This window comes from Boleophthalmus pectinirostris, unplaced genomic scaffold (genome assembly GCF_026225935.1).
Source record: "Boleophthalmus pectinirostris isolate CB_2022bp ecotype Guang Dong unplaced genomic scaffold, ASM2622593v1 HiC_scaffold_17, whole genome shotgun sequence".
Classification (NCBI taxonomy): domain Eukaryota; kingdom Metazoa; phylum Chordata; class Actinopteri; order Gobiiformes; family Gobiidae; genus Boleophthalmus; species Boleophthalmus pectinirostris.
In genome coordinates, this window is record NW_026571115.1 from 21844404 (window position 1) to 21863767 (window position 19364).

The 19364-nt window shown below is 39.4% G+C and overlaps 1 protein-coding gene across 8 annotated transcripts in view; it reads right to left on the bottom strand.

The window, feature by feature from the left end:
- The window catches only part of nfixb (nuclear factor I/Xb), a 126609-nt gene extending 107980 nt beyond the window's left edge, over positions 1-18629 (bottom strand). For 6 of the 8 annotated variants that reach the window (XM_055152587.1, XM_055152581.1, XM_055152586.1 and 3 more), the window contains exons 1-3: positions 5679-5755; positions 5237-5321; positions 3742-3825 (exon numbers count right to left, since the gene is read on the bottom strand). In XM_055152587.1, coding sequence (XP_055008562.1) covers positions 3742-3825; positions 5237-5321; positions 5679-5710 — 201 coding nt within the window. In that variant the 5' untranslated portion in view covers positions 5711-5755. Of the gene's footprint in view, positions 1-3741; positions 3826-5236; positions 5322-5678; positions 5760-18296 lie in introns of those variants that run through there. The other 2 variants (XM_055152583.1, XM_055152585.1) reach the window with 2 other exon arrangements.
- Between the last annotated feature and the right edge of the window lie 735 nt (positions 18630-19364).

Below are 19364 nucleotides of genomic sequence, written 5' to 3' on the forward strand. Positions count from 1 at the left end.
ACAGCTCAGAGAAATGTAGCTTCAAACTTCAACTCTTTGTCGGGCTTTTCGCAGTACAAAAAAGTTATGTGTTGTTGCTTTAATATGAATAAGTGGTATAGTTTTAGAGCTAATTAGGTTTGTTAAGGCAGTCGTGTATGAATCATGAGGGTTTGTGAAATACTAGCAATGAGTATACTAGTCTAACCATCAATAATTCAGAATTTACACATTTTAATTGCTATTAAATTATGAGTTATGTTAGATATTTATTCATATTACTTTAAACTTTAACATGTCAAGATCAGACAGACCCACTATCGGCAAATCAGCTTCCAAACCTTCATTACAACTTATATATTTTTAATCAATTTGGTATTTAACTGGTAAATGAGATGTAAATTTTGACACAGTTGTACGTATTCATCCAATTTTGTCATATAAAGTGGACTGTTTAGTGTCTTTTTAACCGTTATTGATTGTAGACTCGTTAGTAAAGCCAGTGTCCAGAGCAGGAACATTGAAACTTTCTCCTCTCTTTCAAGTGCAAAAGGTTATAGTGTGCGGTTACACGGGGATCAGGCGGCCCCTCCCTCCCAGAGCAGAGTCGCATGCAACACACGCAAACTGCTCCTCGCCACAGCGCCTTAAATGAGCCACACATTTAGTGGTCTGTGTGAGTAAATCTCTCATTAAGTAACACATGCTAGAGCCATATGCTACGGTTGGTGGGTCTGCCGCAGCTCGGCTTTTTCACACGCCTCCAATATACATATTTACCACTGCTGCAGAGTTCCAGCGCGAGATGACTTCACCCGGCCGGCAGCACAGTTTTTACAGTTGCATCGGAGCCCGGGCTTGGACCAACGCGTGATTACAGAGGGGCTGGCTGTTCGGAATATGGCTGCTTTGGGATTTGCAGCCCCGGGGAATGCCAAACAGGTTGTTCCGGGAGGATAGAAAGTGTGATAATGTACGCGGCGTCGCTCCTGCACCTGGCCTGGCCCTACTGTTAACGCAGATGACATAGGAGTGATAAGGAAGAGTGTGTGAGTGTGTGAGGCTCTTTAGCAGATGTCAGTGCAAATGGCCACGTGGTTATGTATTATTTATATGGAGCACAGCGAGCCAAAAGGCCTGACCTAAAATATGTGCTAGTGACAAGGCTCACGCTTCCACAGATGAAAATATACAGGGCGTAACATGACAAATGACAGGTGAACGCTTTTTTATTTTATTAAAGATAACCGGATATAATATTTGGGTCAAAAGAGAGGTGGATTATGTATGAACTGTCCCATAAAATCAGTCAAGCTGGAGGCACTTGTAGCTTTGCTGTAGTTTTTTGAGGTCTCTCTTCATCCTTACACTTCTATACTTCTCCTGATTTCATTTTAGCTTTTGTTTTGTCCTAGATCTCCATGGAGACAAGTACGCGGTGCCACCAGGTCAAGTTGCAGGGTCAGATCTGTGGAGAGGCGACCGCACTCACAGTAAAATTACATGTTTGTGTGTCAGTGTATGTGTAGGCAATAAAAACATCTGTAATTAGTAAATACTAAATAATTAATAATAATAATTAGTAAATACTACAACCAAAATATCGTGATATTGTATCGTCAAAAGTCTCACAATAATATCGTGGACTGTCATAATATATCGAATCACAAGTTCCTTTGCTTAAGTGCATGGTTTTGTAGTAGCAACAGCTTATGAACATCGGAAACTACATATCCTATGATTCATTTCAGTGCAGACAACATGGAGATATATGTTTTTTACTTGAATTCTTGGGATTATGACAGAAATAATTCACACCAAAATCTTGTCAAGGTGTTTTAAAAGCAAAAGTGTCAAATCTACAATTATATTAGTCTCTCCGAAATAACGCAATAAATATCATGCTGTGAGATTTGAATATCGTTACATCCCTAGTAAATACAAAAAGTTTAATGCTATACTGTGGAACATTCATAGCACTTCCACTGAGATAAACAGATATTGGACAGCTACCAGAAATTTTACATGAGTCTCGTTTTTACTGGTTCGTTTTGGAGCAGATTGGTACGGACTGCAAGTCTAAAGTGAACCGTACCACCCCCGTCCTTATAATTACATGTATCCAATTTTGATTATATTTTTTAAGAAAACATTCGCAATATTTTGGTGACATCAGTGTCTCTCAAAGCTGTGCCCTGCCTTGGAGTCGAAGCCGTGCCCGAAGCGTGGAAGCACAACTGGGCTGGACGGAGCTACACCAAACGGCCCTGTTCCAAGGCAGCCCCAAGTGACCCATGCCAGTGGAAAAGAGGCTATAGTGCACCTTTAATGTGTCCCACTGCGCACGCACACATTAGTTCCTACCCACTCGCCTTCAGTACACACCATACGCATTGCCTTGTGTTTAACTGGTTGCATTTATTGAGCTTCAGCTAATCTTATCTAAAGCAGAGTATGATAAGATGTGTATGATTAGAAAATAATTACATTTACTGGTCACAATACAATTCCCAAATTTATAAATGCTGTAGAAACAGTTTCCAAATATAAAAATGAAGATGAGGACGTGAGCTGTCTCTTGTCCTCTCGAAACGTACTTGAACTCACTGTCCCTGGAACCCAATCCACCTTCGTTGACGCTCCTCCCCTCTGCATTGCTTCACACTATGGGCCCTGTGCGCTGGCTAACTGTATGGCCGTGCTGCTACATTACACCCACAATGGTAGAGTTCTGCCTGTCCTCCCCAGATACAATGGAGCACCCCAGATTCTTGCTCAGACTTGGCAAAATGCTCAAATCGGGAAAACAAAGCATGTATAGCCTAGAAAACCAGCTCCTACCTCCTAAGCAGTAGAATCCTGCCCTATTTATTTAGTCAAATTGTTTTCCGTGCCATTAGGACTACAAATTCAAGATAGTACTGCACTCAGCTAATAAACTAAGTTGTTCTAAACTCAAAAACTGTTAATAGATACATATGTAGTCTATATATAGTGTCTCTGGCTGTCGCTGTAACTCATTTGAAAGTGTGATACATTGAAAAGACACAGTGAACGATAAAACTTAAACTTATTTATATAACTGTGACAATGCTTAAAAGCAGGATTATCCCCAAAAACTATTTCTAAATGAACTATATTGTACAAAAAGAACATTAGTTGCAATAAATGTAACACTTTCTAGTCTGACTATTAATAGCTCAAACATAATCATGCTATAAAAACTAAATTTACTAAAAGTTTCCCACTAAAAGAAAATACGATAAAATCAATCAATGTTCCTCAATGGATCAATGTTTAGTGAATGAATTGTAAGACAACTTTGTATACTTAAAATATCACATTTTAAGTTATTTTTGCAATTATCTTACCACTGTACTGTTTATTTATTATGGTTTTAAAACATGCCCATTGCTCTAATTCCACACATTCGTTTTTCTCACAGCTTGTTTCTCTTAATTTTTACAGTGTATACAGTAATAGTGTATATCGTCATTATAATTTTCATTCCCGGGAGGCGGAATTGCAAAGACGGCCTTTTTTCTTAAACGTTGGTGTGGAAATAATGATTGTAATGGTTTGCAGCTGAGTAGAGGGAGCTGTGAATGACATTATGATTGTCCCGCAATTACCGAACGCATAAAAACACACTGTCAGTCAACGTAATGAGGAAAGACTCAAATAACACATAGAAAAACAACACATGGGATAATCATCATGGTAATATAGAAAATAACAATAATAATAATGATGAATGCGTACCCTGTATGAATCTGAAACTACATAGCACTCAGGCATCCCAGGACCTCTGGTGGGCTCTTCGTTCAACAGAAAGGGTTCGGTGGCCTGTAATGTAACACAGCAGTCATTTTGGCATTAGTGAAACACAGTCATAATATTTAGTCATGTTCACATGTCAAATTAATGCTTTTCTTAGCGGTTGATTTCAAATTATTACCATTGTCATCAGGTCTCACCAACTACCATCCCAGTGAATCACACGTATACATAAAGTTACACCGTAGTCTTTTATTTGTAATGTGAAACTTATTTATAGCAATTTGGGGAAATCTGTAATAGTGGGTTTTTGCTGTTCTGATTGAGGAAAGTTTATTTTTTAATCTATGGTTACAGGATTGTCTTATGTGGGCAATAGCTTCTGTACTGACTGTAATACTATAATGCAATTTGTTAATGCAATCTCAAACAAAAATACATCAACTGATATGTGGAAATATACAAAAACGTTCTTGATATTCAACACTATTTATTTTACAAACGTGAAAACATCCCTGCGAAATCTTTGCCTCTCAACCTGTCACCCCCCGAGCCAAGCGATCCATATAGATGCACTCTCTCTCCAGGCATGTCTTGATAATTACTATAGAGACTTATACTTCAAATGATGATGGAACAATAATTTTTTGGGGGTCAGTGTTCACTGTGGAACTTTTCACCATATTTCTGTACTACAAAGAGAGTTGAGCTGTAGAGGGTTGAATAACTTGACTATGTTGCATTATAGATACAAACTATGTGTTTTATTTTGCTATTCATTTATTTATTTATATTTTTTTACAATATTGTACATTTAGAATTTAGGATCTTTAGAGGGATAATTCTTCTTTTGTGTTATTTTATATTAAAAGTGCATTGCGCAATATTTCTGGTGGAGTGTCTGTCACCTACTTGTCTCCATGGAGATGTTATTGATTTACCTGGAATATTCCATGGTAAGACATGAAACACAGCTCTCTAGAATTTATTCATTACAAGTGTTTCTGCCTCTCCACTAGGGGTGTGCAAAAATATTGAAATATTAGTATATCGTATCGTTTAAGGTGATGATACTGTAATGGTATTGTGGGCTGTTGCATCGATATATCTCCAGGAGTATTTTTTGGTATACTTTACTAAATTATTTTGTTACAGCACTACAGTTTTGTTGCTTGTTTGGAGGAAGGAAACTTTTTTATGCGACACATTTGACATATTCACTATTTTAATGATTAAAATGGGTGTGTTTGATACTAATTTTACACAAGAAGTGGTTTAACAAAGACTTTCAGTATCACAGCCATGAGTTAGGCTTTATTTTTTATTGAACCGTATCGAATCGATTTGAAATATATCGTATCGAATCATATCAAATTGTATCAAATCGAAATATGTATCATATCACGGCCTATGTACCGAGGTATGTATGGCTATTGGCAACATATTAATGATACCCAGCCCTACTATCCACAGACCTGACCTGTAATGTAGCCTGTAGTTGTCTCCCTTGAGATAGATAGGTCCGATCTCTACCGTGGAACATTCTAGGCAAAGCGATAACATCTCTATGAAAAGAAGCAGAAAAGTTACACAGTGCACCTTTAAGCTTTATAATCTCTATTTCCTTCGACAAAATGTGTAATCATAACTGGCCTATCTCTCTCCCTTTTCTCCCTGTTTGTTCATTTTTGTTTGTCTTCATGCATTATCCTCATGTGCCTCTTCTCCTCCTGCAGCAAAACTATCATTTCCAAAGTTGTTCTAGTTGATATACATTTCACCAGACTTATTTTTGTGCATCTGTTAAGTCTCATCTGGACGAAAACAGTATTGCCATTACCGTATTGGAAATGTCAGTACTGCGTATTGTCCAAATTTCATAAATGAGAAAATAAGATTGCTCTATCCCGTTCTGCACTCACACGTGGTTCCAGAGTGGCCTTGCTGAGCCCATATGTTCCTGAGGTCTGAAGCGAGCGGTGCCTCTCTCCGTGCTGTACCAGTCACACACACACACACAATAGTAGGGCACACAGGCATTTCCTGTCCCTGCTGTGTCACCTGCGTCGCGCTGTTCTGACCATCATCCTGACTCAGCACTGAACATTCAAAATCACATGCCAGGACATACTTATATTTACAGCCATTGTTTTCATCCAGTTAAAATTTTTCTATAGAGTTTTAACGTGGCTGGCTGATCCCAATTTTTGTCAATGAAGTTTAGTAAAATTATTGATACATTGTAAGTAGGGATGTAACAATAACCAAAATATCATGATATCGTATCCTCAAAATTCTCACAATAATATCATGGACCATCACAATATCGAATTACAAGTCTCTTTGCTTAAATTAAGAGTTATGCTGCAGCAATATCCTAAAAAAACTGAGGAAACTACCATGATCCTTTGCTCCTGTTTCAGTGTAGACTACAAGAAGAAATAACAGTTCTAAGCACTTTTAAGTCATACTTCTTAGGACTAAGTCTTGTTAAGGCATTTTAAGAGGAAAAAGCAACATATTAGCCTCCACAAAATATCGCAATAAATATCGTACTGTGAGATGTGTATCGTGAAATTATCGTACAGAGAGATTTGGATATTGTTACATCCCTAAACGTAAGCCTCCCCAACATATCGTGAGTTTTCCCACAATATTGCAATAAGTATCATACTGTGAGGTTCATATCATGACAATATCATATCGTGACACTTGAATATCGTTACAATGTGGCATCTGTGTGTTGTCTATATGTGTTTATAAAGCATTTTATCGTCCATGAACCAGGAAGTTGTGGAAAGCCTTTATCAACATAATCACGAATAATAATTAGGATGCTAGGAATGTATTTAAAAAGTGCAGAATAACTTTAGACCATTGCAAACTGTGGACACAATAAACTAGCTCAGTTTTCACATTTTTAAGATAGTAAAAATATTTGGTGCAAAGAAACCGATCCAACACTGTCTGTTTGTGGAATGTCAAAATGCTAATAAATACTAACCCTAACACAAAAACTGACACACAGACACGCGGTCACACACAGACTAAATTGCGTTTGGATAAAATAAATGAATTCATAAAACGTACGCAAACCTGTCACTCTAAATATAGCTATCATGGAGACCGTATGTCTGTTTGAAGGCCTCAGCGATATCCCGTGCATGTGAATGTAGTAGTAGACACAGACTTGCTCTTGGCTGCTCTGCCTGACACACCACTTACTATTTATTCAGACTGTTTCTATTCAGCCCTGTTCATTTGTATGCTGCAGGACATGCCGACGCAGACATGGCCACTGAATGAGCATCCATTGCGGTTCTGTTGTCAATTGAGTCCAGTCCAGACAACATGGATGGGAGGAACCACGGCGCGGGGGTCCAGAGCACACAGGAGTCATGCCTGCTTAACCAGCCGCCAGCTATTACTTCTTACTCCATAATGGTACAAATTAGCCTGCGCCGGACGAAATTTGAATGTCTGTTTTGGGAATCAGTTAAATCTGTTAGAGAGCAGGGATGAGGACTGCATTAAGAGAGCTCGAAAGCCAAATTTATGGTAACGTGTTTGTATGTTGACAGTGGCTGAATTGAATTAGGGAACAATAAGATGTTTTAGAGAGATATTGTGATTGCAATGATATTTTTGACTAAATGTTGAGTATTGAAAACTGTATTAGTTTCAACAAAAGAAACATGGACTTATTGTCTGCAAAGGAGTTCTATTTATATTGCCTGAATAATTGAAATCTTAAAAAAACAGTTCTCTCTGTGTCTTGGTGTGTTTCCTTTTCAACTAAAAAAAAGTAGTAATACCCTAAAAACTTATCTAAACTTATACAAATGTACTACTAATTTCATACTAACAAAGGTCTGGAGTTCCTACCTCGGTAAAAAGCTGATGATCAAACTTTCTTTTAAGTAGCGCAAGTCAAATAAGACAACTGCAAACAGACTAAATTTAAATACGTCGTTGGGGGAATGATCTAAACCTGTTAGCATGGACTAAGAATACACAGAGCGAAAATAACTTTGGGAAAAGGAATAGTCCTAAAGTTTTACCATGTATATGAAGGAAAAAAAATAATCCTGTTTTCCAGAGAATTCTTGCAAAATACCTTACGTTGAAGTGGAACAAACACCGATCGTAGCCAGCAACAAAATGTAAAGTTATACTCTTTAAAATGGCGTGTAAAGTAAACATATCAGAGGGAATTCAAACAGACATTAAGCATTTACATATGCAGAAATAACGGCACGCCAGCAGAAATGCATGCACAGACGCACGGATAAACAGCACTATAATAAGTCCCAGACTGGGCTAACCAAGCTGCGGCTACAGACACAGGCTATTCATATCCAACAGAATGAGAGGTTTCACATTGTCTTCTCTCCTAACACAGGAGGGCCGTGCGTGCATTGTCTAACTTTAAAAGGTGGACTGATCAACCTTAAACTAGGATTGGGTTTTGTTTGCTGTGTCAAAATTAGTTAAACACGAAAAATTACCTCTGCGCTGTTAGCATGCAAGTCCCCCAACACGCTATAGAATACATTACCATTTAGCCATACAGTCCGAACCCCGGCTTGTCATCATTAATATATGGACACAAACTAGAGGGAAAACATTCAAAACCATGGGTCCCACAAAATGCTGCCCCTGTCAGGCATCTCAGGCTTTCCCCAAAGCTCCTAAACTACAAGCGTATACTTTTCTATGTTGATAATCACAGACTAGCCAAGCCCCTAGTAATTAGTTGCCTCTTTTGGGCAATTTACGGTTGTTCAAAGCTGAAAATGTTTGTGTTGCGGATACAATAGAGTGACTGAGTGAAAGGGCAAATGTTAGGGTCAGTGAACGGTTAAAGCATCGTTGGAATCAAGCTAGTCGTCTGATGAGAGTTCCCTGCAGCTAACAGCCTCTTTCTGTCACATTCTTGGGAGCATGCTATCAATTATATATGTTAGTTTGTACACAAGCATATGCCTAATCCATATGGCATACACGTACATTACATTTAGTGCTTCTGTAAAACTACTCTAGAAGGCCATACTCTCATAACTGGAGAAGAGAAGGTAACGATTACACTTACATATTTTTGGGGCAGTTACACTGGCAAAGAAAGTGGCCTATCAAACCTGCAATTGATCACTATTTTTCTGCTACATTTGCATTTACTTCCATATACAGATTCAAATAAGGATACCTGAAATGTCAAAAACTTCAACGCTACATTTGGCCACTTAAAACATATTAACAGGACAGTAAGGAATTGTGGACATAGGACCTCTTTTCCTAGTGAGCCAGAGTGTTGGAAATGTGTGGAAACACTTTTTAAAATATTCCATCCAGTCCTTGTTTTTGCAGAGGTCGCTGGTGCTAGGCTAGTGCATGTCAAAGGCCCTAGTTAGCCTGCCACTAAAAACAGTCTTACCCACTCCACAAAACACCCGAAGCAAATCAGTTATTACGCAAGACTGTTGATGTGAATGTCTGTGTTGATAGAATAATTTTAGAAGTAAAAACAACCTTGTATTTGAAGGATTTATGTCTGAGCAGCAGCCGTGAGTTGTACTTCCTGATAGAAAGCTTGGCAGCGGCGGACTGATATATGAGAAAATAATCCCTCAACATGCAATGATTCATGCGATGCAAGGTTAGTTTTATTTCAAACATTATTCTATCAACTCAGACATTTACATCAACAGTCTGGCATTATAATAGATTTGCTTTGGGTGTTTTATGGAGTGGGTAAGACTGTTTTTAGTGTCAGGATAACTATGACCATTGACATGCACTAGCCTAGCACCAGCGACCTCTGCAAAAACAAGGACTAGATGGAATATTTAAAAAAGTGTCTCCACACGTCTCCAACACTGGCTAACTAGAAATTCAGGCCCTATGTACAAAATTCTGAACTGTCCCTTTAATATTGCTACAGATAATTACTCAGTTGTGAACATTTTTGTCCGGACACTAACATTAGTACAATATTCATTCACTAAGGGCAAAGTCGTGGCTATTCTGCTCATATATGTCCCTCCAACCACCACCAAATGAGCTGCAGTCTTTGGTGATAATCATTGCGTAGTGTGGAGATCAAACTATTAATCTTGTTACTAGGAGCATGTCACTTTTTATGGTAATAATTTGTTTCGTTGTTTATTGTAAGTATGCTGTCTTTGACATAGTGAGTAATAGTATCTTGCCAACGTAACCAAGGTGCCTAACATCATGTCTGGCCAGTCAAGATCACACGCTTTTACAATGCTTAATACTTTAATGATATTTGGAAACATATTTTGGTTTGGAACTGCATCCTGTCTCCCCAATTTTCAATGGGCATGACTGACAGAAGGGTTAACCAATAAGAGCAAATCACGGTCTGTTTGTGTCAAAAGAAACTGAATTTTCTAGATATCATTTTTTGTATTGTTTTTTGTATTGTTTTAATTGTTGTTTATTATTTGACGGATTGTATAGTTTGGTTCCAGACCCTTCTGCATTTGGACAGAAAGTGGAAGGAAACATCTAACATCTAACTTGGTGAAAGTTTATAAGGTTATGGGATTGAACACTTCTCTGATACAACAGCTAGAATATGCAAAGGGTTATGTTAGTGTTGGCTGTCTTTCATGGCATCAGATTAATCAAAACATGTACAACCTCCTCCCCTTTCATTTTCTATTGAGCACAGAGCCATTAGGGCCTCTATAATCATTCATGAGAGGCAGGTACCTTCACCGGCACAGACCTGGGCGCGCTAATCACTCTCCGATCTCCGCCATGCAGTTTTCTAGAGCATCAAGATCCTAACGCTAACCACCATCCTCCACGGCCCTCCATGCTTTCAGCCTAATTGTCTCCTCATTCTTCACCTGCTAACAAGCAAACAAACCTGCGCACATGTGGCACGCACTTCAAAGCTCGGCTGCGGAGGGAGGGGGAACGCGTTTGTAGTAGAAAACGAATCACCAAATATGAAAGCCGGAGAAATTGAGGTGCCGTGTGAGTCCGAGCCAGGGCCACCTCGGGGAAAAATCCTGGAAAAATGTGATATTTTACACCTGCATCTCTCCGGAGGTGCAGAAGAAGAGACGTGAGCGGGGGAGGCGGTAATTAGACGAGTGTGCACGCTGCCGGATGTGCACGTGGATTTATAAAGGATTTTTTAGTATGTTTCTAGGGCTCGCTACCGGTTCTTTTTCTGCTTTCAATTTGGTGCGTTGCATTCCCTGCCAGATTATTAAAAATGCTAAACCTGGTTTCGAATGCTAAAAAAGTGTTGGAAATTCAAACAAATATGCTAATATTGTTACAGTGATAAATAGCTGGCAAGCACAGTTTAATGAATAATGCTATTGGCTGTAATTCCTCATTAAGGCCCTAAAGACGGGAGAGAAAAGAGGAAAAAAACATGTATTGTTTCAAATTAAACTAGGAAAGCAGGAGATAGCAGCACCTTCCCAAATTAAGCAGATTCAAATTACTCGGTTCCGCAGCTGGTGTGCAGTCTGGGCTGTCTTGTGAAACCAATTAATGCCGAGGTTAAGTGTTGATAAAGTAATTGGAGCAGGGTTCGAAATGAGATGGAAGAGTTAAGATGGCGGCGTGATGGGGACACTTTAATAAGAATGCACCAGGATCATGCAAGTGCCCCATTAGAAACTAACCAAAAGGACATTTAGGACATTCATATTCAATGTACTGAACAACAGAAAGACCCCACTCTGACCTGGCGTTAAAAGTGGCTCGTCAAAATGTGATTGGGTTTGGCCTTTGGTGGTGATGCATTTGCCTGGATCACAAGCATGTGCTGGTGTAACTACGCTAACAATAACAATAAAACGTAAGTGCCTGAATTTACACAGACACAAGGAGAACATACAAACTTCAATGTAGCTCCGCATGACCTTGGGATCTAACCCACCATGAGATGATTTACCTATAGACAGGTCTGCCTAAGGCACGACCCTAAAATGTCACATTATGGATGTACATGTCTCTATCTACACAGTAATGATCTTCTTTAGGCCAATACCAGGACTGCATTGGAAAATTATTCTCTTTTCACTTTGGTTTGTACATCTATACAGTGAGGTAACAGTGTCTGTGTGAAACAATAATGCTGCTTTTACTTCTACACATTGGTATAGATCTAAAATGTTGTGTCTTACAGAATCAGATGCTCACAAGATTCATGTGAAGATTAAATAGTCTATCTACCTGAGCCCATGCCAGGTCTCAGTTGTGACAATGAAAACAATTTTTGTCCAAGTTTGAAAAATAGAAAAGGTAGTATTTATTATGTATTTGTCTTGTGTATTTGTGTCAGTGTGTTTGGTGGTGGCCCAAGAGATCACAGCCATTAGTCGACTCATGATTTTATCAAGACTAAATGGATTCATGTGGCCCAGTGTGGAGTGAGTTAGCTGGACAGTTTGATATAACTTTTCACTCATGAAGGTTCTGCATACTATTCTTTTCTACATTCCAAATAGAAACTGTGCCTAGGCGCGCTTCAGGCTCCATCGACTCTGGATTCAATTGACTTAACATTTAAAAATTCTCACCCCTCTCTGTAACTGCTGCTGTGAAACTCGTCATTTTGGTCTTAAAATGTTTGTATTAACCCGCTCTGCATGATCCCTGTGTTTTTATGTATTCATTTTATAAATAAATTCCTATTTCTAATATGGAACTCAATTCCACATTCGCCCCTATAACTGCTTAGCCAGGCTGGCGTCACCTAGTGCCTCTGCCCAATTTCATTTCTCTCCAGCGACTAGGTCAGGAATCAGAATACACTAGACGGTTTGCAAGAACCCCAGAAGTGCGAGTCCGGGCAACAGCCAATCAACAAAGAGCCATACATTCTGTGTTGGCAACGATTCCCGAGACTGGGAACAAAGAGAATGTTTGGTCAGTTTTATCAAGGGGAAAGATGTTATTGCCCTTCTTCCTACGGGATTTGGGAAAAAGCTTAATATACCTTTTAGTGGCGCATTACCGTCGAGCACACAAGTTCTAAGGCTGCAAGGTCAGACGGTTTCCATGAAGTGATACCGGCTGATGAATCAGACTAATAAATGCTAGCCTCATGGGCTTCATTTGACTGGAGCTGAACACTATGGGTGACGTCTCACTCCCTTAGTCCACGTCTTTATACAGTCTGTGGTTGATGCACAGGTTATGTCTTTAGTCAACCGAGAATGTTCTTATAGACAGATTTCGTAATCCAAATAGTCCTGCCTCATAATAGTAGATTCAAACTTCATTATGACCTGGGATAACAGCAACACTAACCATGATCAGATGCAGGCAAATCTGAATTTGTTCAATGTAAAAAAATTAATAAAAGTGATCACTAGCCAGCCTCACATAAGCAACGCAATGAGCAATACCATCTTTTTGTCCACAGATCGACAAAATACTTTATAATGACAACGGTTCACAGCAAGCCAGAAAAGACAAGGCTTTCTTTCATCCTTTTTTTTTTTTTTTTTTTTTTGCTTTGTTAGCGTTTCATATGTTGAATGATGCTGAATAATCTTGGCTGGATTTTGTCTACGGGATCACACTAAAAATGTTGGAAGCTGTCCGCATCAGAAGTCTTCTCAGTGTCATCTTCCAAGCTCCCATTTGAAGTGTGGAGAGTGGAGGCGCAGCCAGAGAAAACATTTATGCATCTCGACAACTGTATTGATTTACACATCGCCGCCGCTCGATGTTGTTGGAGATGATGATGTTCTGGCAGCCATCTTGACACGTCGCCAAAGCTCGTATCATATGAGCTACAAACGCTTTACACATTTTAGTCATGTGTAATTAGTTCCCACATTGTCTTCTACTGTTCAATTTGGAGAAAGATTGATATTATTATTTTTTGGTTCCATTTTCTGACAATGTTTTTCTTTTTTTTTCAATGTATTTCTGGACAGTGTGGCTCAAAATGCAGAGCGGTGGTGCTGGTTATAGAGTTGTGTATGCTGCCCCATACACCATGAACTATAAATAACTGTAATTTAACACTTGAACATTCGATCAACTAATAAATTAATGTATCCACAGGAGCAAATTAAACAGATCTGACCTGTGCGACCTGTATGTATGTGTATACCTGTATTATATTGACTTTTTGTTGAATATATGAATGCTGGAAAAATATATTCCTCCTCAGAATTTATAGTGCATACATTTTCTTCGTAAAAGTGGTGAGATTTGGGTATTTTTGTTGTAATAGGGTTAGATTAGACTATAGACTGTATATAGGCTAGAAATGGACATAGTTAACCCGCTATCCACTGCGTTCCAAACAGGATGTATGAACATGGGGACACTTTTGGCTCCATCGACTTTACGTTGAAAGCCAACGCTCCTCTCTCTGTAACTGCTGCTGTGAGCCTCGTCATTCTGACCTTAATATGTTCGTATTAACCCGCTCTACATGATCCTGGTGTTTTTATTTCACTATTTCATCCATGAATAAATTCCTGTTCCTAATATGGAACCTTGCTCAAAGTTCGCTCTTAAAATTGCTGGTCTCTAGAGCAGGAGTCTCCAGTCTTTTTCCTTTGGTGAACTACCTTTACAAAAAAATGCCAGAGAGCTACTAGTTTTAGCAGTCACAAGGAACTGAGTAAATGTAAGAGCCACGGCAAGCCTTAGATGAGGTATGGTTAGATAATTATAAAACATAAACCATTATCAATTTATTAGTGTACAAAGTTAGGCATCAGAATGACACATGTACAGTGGTAAAAGGCATATAATTAATCCAATTTTACTTATACAGCACAATATGTATAATACAGAAATCACTTAGCAAGCTACCAGGAGGGGGGTGGAGAGCCACTGGTAGCTCCCGAGCTACAGGTTGGAGACTCCTGCTCCTAGAGTCTAGAGGCGAACGCTGTGGGTGACGTCACACTCTCTTAGTCCATTTCTTTAAACAGTCTATGATCCAGACCAGTGTTTTTTTAATCCATTATTCCACAGCTCTAACCTCAATGTACCTTTAACAGTATGTACGCTATGCTCAGTCTGGCCTATCTATTAAACACATGAGCTCCACCCTGGTCTCTCCTATGGAACACTTTGATTTGAGCTCTACTGCTGTCTCCAAAGTAACTTAAACCAGACATATAGACAGACAGATATATCTTAACTCAATTTCTCACAGCGTCCCTTTCAGTCTTGTTGTGATGAATATTTTTTTGAACATGGTAAAAAGTTTGACTGCGCTCTTGTAATTTGGCATTTAAGGTGTCACTGCTTTGACAGACATCCATTCTGACAACAGGAAACACCTGCTGTCCTTTCTGGCAGCTAAACCTCTGTAATGAACCAATTCTGAATGTTCCCACTTGTTTCGACAGTGAAATTTAAGACATTTTCATTCCTAACCTAGATCATTTTGAGTTACTGTTTAAGAAGCACCCGATATCCCGATGGGTATAGTCTTCCAACTTCTGCAAACAATTAAAGCGTGGTTCGATTACACTAATATAATGGGGTTGTCATTCCAGGAAGAGGACCTGATTAGCCTATATACAAGACCTTATACCCCATCAACCTGACAAGCCATGAGCTCAGTATCCTAATATTTACTTCGGCCAATGTTATATCAGACTTTCCATCTTTAGATTTTGGAGTAAGCTATTACGGCCCGCTTCAAATCTTGTTTATTTTTCCAAGGAAACGTCATGGCCAGAACAAACATCATAGTGCATTATGGTGTACAGTAACGGGCTGACATCACTGCAGTGACAGCACAGACACAGCACAGTAGAACAGAGGAGAGCTGCTCTGATCTGATTTGGACGATGCAAGTAGTAAAGTTGAAGTTAGGTTCTCATTCTTTACTTTCTTTATCGTTTGTAAAATTATATGGATCTGTCAAGGCAAATAGAACTAAACGCCTAAATGGCAACTTTTTTTTTTCACCTGCACTCAAAGCACTTTACATCAAGGAACCACTCACCCATTCACACACACATTCACACACCATTGTTCGCAGACACTGAAAGCGAGGCAGGTAAGGTGTCTTGCCCAAGGACACAACAGTAGCATTCATCTGTGAGAGCTGTGCATCAAACTCTGATTTTATACCAATGATGTTTATGTTGAGAGCAGGACTTGAACCACAAACTTTTGGATCAGTGGTCAAACATTATGCCAACTGAGCTACTGCTGCTCCCACAATTACTTTTACTTACAATTTATATTTTCAAAGAAGATTGAATACTCTGCAAATACTCTTCATTTATCTGAAATAAATGCTTCTAAGTGAGTTTTTAAGATTTTTTTTTTCTTGTGTGACACGGTTGGGCTTCAAGGAGAAAAAAAGTCTGGGAACCACTGACCTAGAACATGTGCAATGGGCTAATTCTCCTTTAAAATCTGAAGTCACTGGTTGTTGCAATGATTAGTTCACCATAGATTATACATACATATACAAATATATGAATGCTATCTTCTCTATCAATGCATAGGACCATCAAAAAGAGCCCTCAATGGTAAATGTGTGCTTCCATTTCATCTCCACATACATGGGTTTTGTGGAGTAGAAGTGGTGCAGAGATGTTTATTTGTGCAGATCTGGGGGTAGCCTCAGGGGGGGGGGCTAATCTGACACTGACTGACAGATGCCTCCAGAGCTTTCTGACTCACCCTGGCACCGGCTCCCAGCGACGCCTTCACTTTAAAAAAGAGGTGAGTGCCTGTGAGTGGGAGAATAACAAGTGCAGAGATAATCCCATGTGAGGCCTGTCCTAAATTCTGTATCATTTTAACTGATGAGCTTCTTGGGCCTTCGCCATGTCAGCGCAGTAAACAAATAATTATTCATACTAATAATCTTCCATATTCATGTGCAAATAAGATCCCTTTCCTGGCTTGCAAGCAGCTTCAAGGTTGTATGTGGGAGGTTCCCCTAACTATTGCTCGACTTGACTCATTTCGTGCCAAAAAAATCTATGGGTCAAGGAAGTAGTGAGCGGATTGGGCCATAAACAGACTTTTTAGTGATGGTGTTTTTGAAGTGAGTTGAAACTTTTTGCTAATGAATAAGTTATAATGCAATAGATATTCAATAAGAAAACTACAGTGTAAGTGTGTAAGCTGTCTCAGTACAAAGGCCAATAGCAAAAGCTCAGTGCCTAGATGATGCAAATGATAATTTATGAGTCCTATGGCAGTTCATTCAAGAACAATCACTGCACTTCATGGATATATGCTCAATCTATTATATCAAATATTAAAAATATATTATAAAGTTATATGCCTTAGGTTTTTGTAGGTATAAGGTAATATGGCATATTTATTGACATAAAATTATCATTGTCCTGACCTCACCACAGTGTGGACACTCAGACAGTGAGAGACTTCCACTCACTTTCAAATGTATCAGTAGAAACTGAATATATAGCATCAGTTTATGCATGATAGTGGAGATCTTACAGTAACAGCAAAGGTACATGCAGACTCCACTCAGAGACTGTGAGAAGAACACAAAATGAAGACGTGTATCTCTAATTCTACCGTCTCAACCTATGAGCAAAAATATATAATAAAAACAATCAGTTTGAAACATCATGAATGTGCACATTATAAGTCATTAAAGTGGTCATACTGTATAAAGAGTTAATAATCCAAAAACCCTGATTCCTGAAGTAATTTTAAGGGTTAAGTAATTTCCAAATTGATATGCAAAAACTATAGACCTACACCACCCCAACTCTGCAACTCTTTTAACATTAAAACAGCATTTGCATTTTTGAGTCAATCCTGGAGTAAATGTGCTTGCATTTCTGTGCATTGTGCCCTTTTGTCATTGTTTAGGGGTTTGTACTTTTCAGTAGACTTAAGTATTTTTATTTTAAAATATGCATTTTTGCATAATGCCACACTGCCCATAGCGTAGCTGACCATATAAACTTGTAAACTTTTATAAAGTTAAAGCAGTGTTATGGTTAGGGTGTGTTAAAGCCATCTCTTACTCTCCTCAAAGAAAACAAACGTTGCGCACAAACATTAAAGACGCGTCAGGACAATTACGCACCAAAGTTCCAACTTCTTCTCAAGTTTTTACGCCTTACGCACTTTGTCACACTCCACCAGAACACAGAAGAAGGAACAGACAGAATTTTGGTTCTTTCCACATGTCAGTGACCTTTTTATTCAGGTCTGTGGCCCCTATTTATTTGCTGATACACGATAGCGCGTATCATATATGTGGCTATTAATAGTGTAGAGAGTGACCCACATCACAGGACTCCTTGGCAGAAGTGTCTGTGCGTCAAGCTGCAAATAACGCATTTAAAAAAATATACTTTTGCACTTTTAACAACTTAAGTGTAAAATGAACCGAATACGTGTGACAGTGGGCAGGTAGGTGGTGGGACTTGGCACGACTTTTTATAATAAAAAACACGTGTAAAACGTGTAAAATTTGAAAATGTCAAAAGATAATGTTTAGCTATAATAACCACAATTACAGCTATGTGGAGAAAGAAAGTTAGTTGGTTCACAGCACGTACCATTGTGGTGCAGGGAAAAGTGCCAACTCTCTCAAACACCCATTTTCCACTATCCAAAAAGTTTCCAAAAGTGTGGCGCGTGGGGGAGAGAGAAGTGCTCTGCGTCTCGTGGTTACAGGAAGCAAAAAGCGCCCTAAAACCCGGCCTGCTCCGAGCTGGACATTCTCCACCACCAGTAGCTAATCCAAAGAGGTCCGGCTTCTCCTCAATGTATCCCAGTTCAGTCCCAGAAAGCGTGCTCTCGCTCCTCCGGTACGTAATGTCCACTCGAGTGCCCGCGTTGTCTGCTCAAACGATCAGCTGTTGCTCCGCGGAATCCTCGTTACTGGCACTGAATACGCGTCCAGACTGCTCTTAAAACGTAGATGTCGCGCCTCTTTGCGCTGGTATGGGACAACGCGGGGTAAAAAGGCGAGCTGATACGTTCCGGACAGCGCGCGGACCGAGCTGCATGTCCTCCCTTCGCTGTGCCTGCCGCTGGTGAATTATTAATAACCAAAGTCTGGCGCGCTGAGCCACGAACCAGGGCGGCAGCTGGGGCTTTGCGGGGGAATTAAATACGGGCTCACAGTAAACCGTGGACGCAGGGGATTAGTAGCTCTCACCGGAGACCGAACGGGGCAGCCCGGGGCCGGAGAGGAGAGAGGGAGGCGGGAGGAAGCGAGCTCTGAGCGGCGTACCCCAAAGCGGTGCGCAGCATACGGGTAATACACCTATGGCAGCTCCAAATCCAGTATGATGTAAATATTACAGATTATAAATATTAACAATATTATTAGGCTTAGAGACTACGTGACATGAGTTCAAAGGTCATAGCCCTTCAAATGAGTCCCAATAGAAATAGTTTGGGTTAAAGTCTCCTAAATAATTGTTATTATTCGGATTTTGTGTTGTTTTTTTCTGATTTGTAATTATTTAGTTTCTTTTTGCTTTTGTTTATATTGAAGGGTTAAATGTGATATCCCCTCTCTTCAAACCATGACGTAAATTTGTTTCTACAAATGTATTGTCAATTTGTTTCTGAAGGTTTCATGTGCATTGGCAAATGGGTTTGCTCCGTCTTGCTTT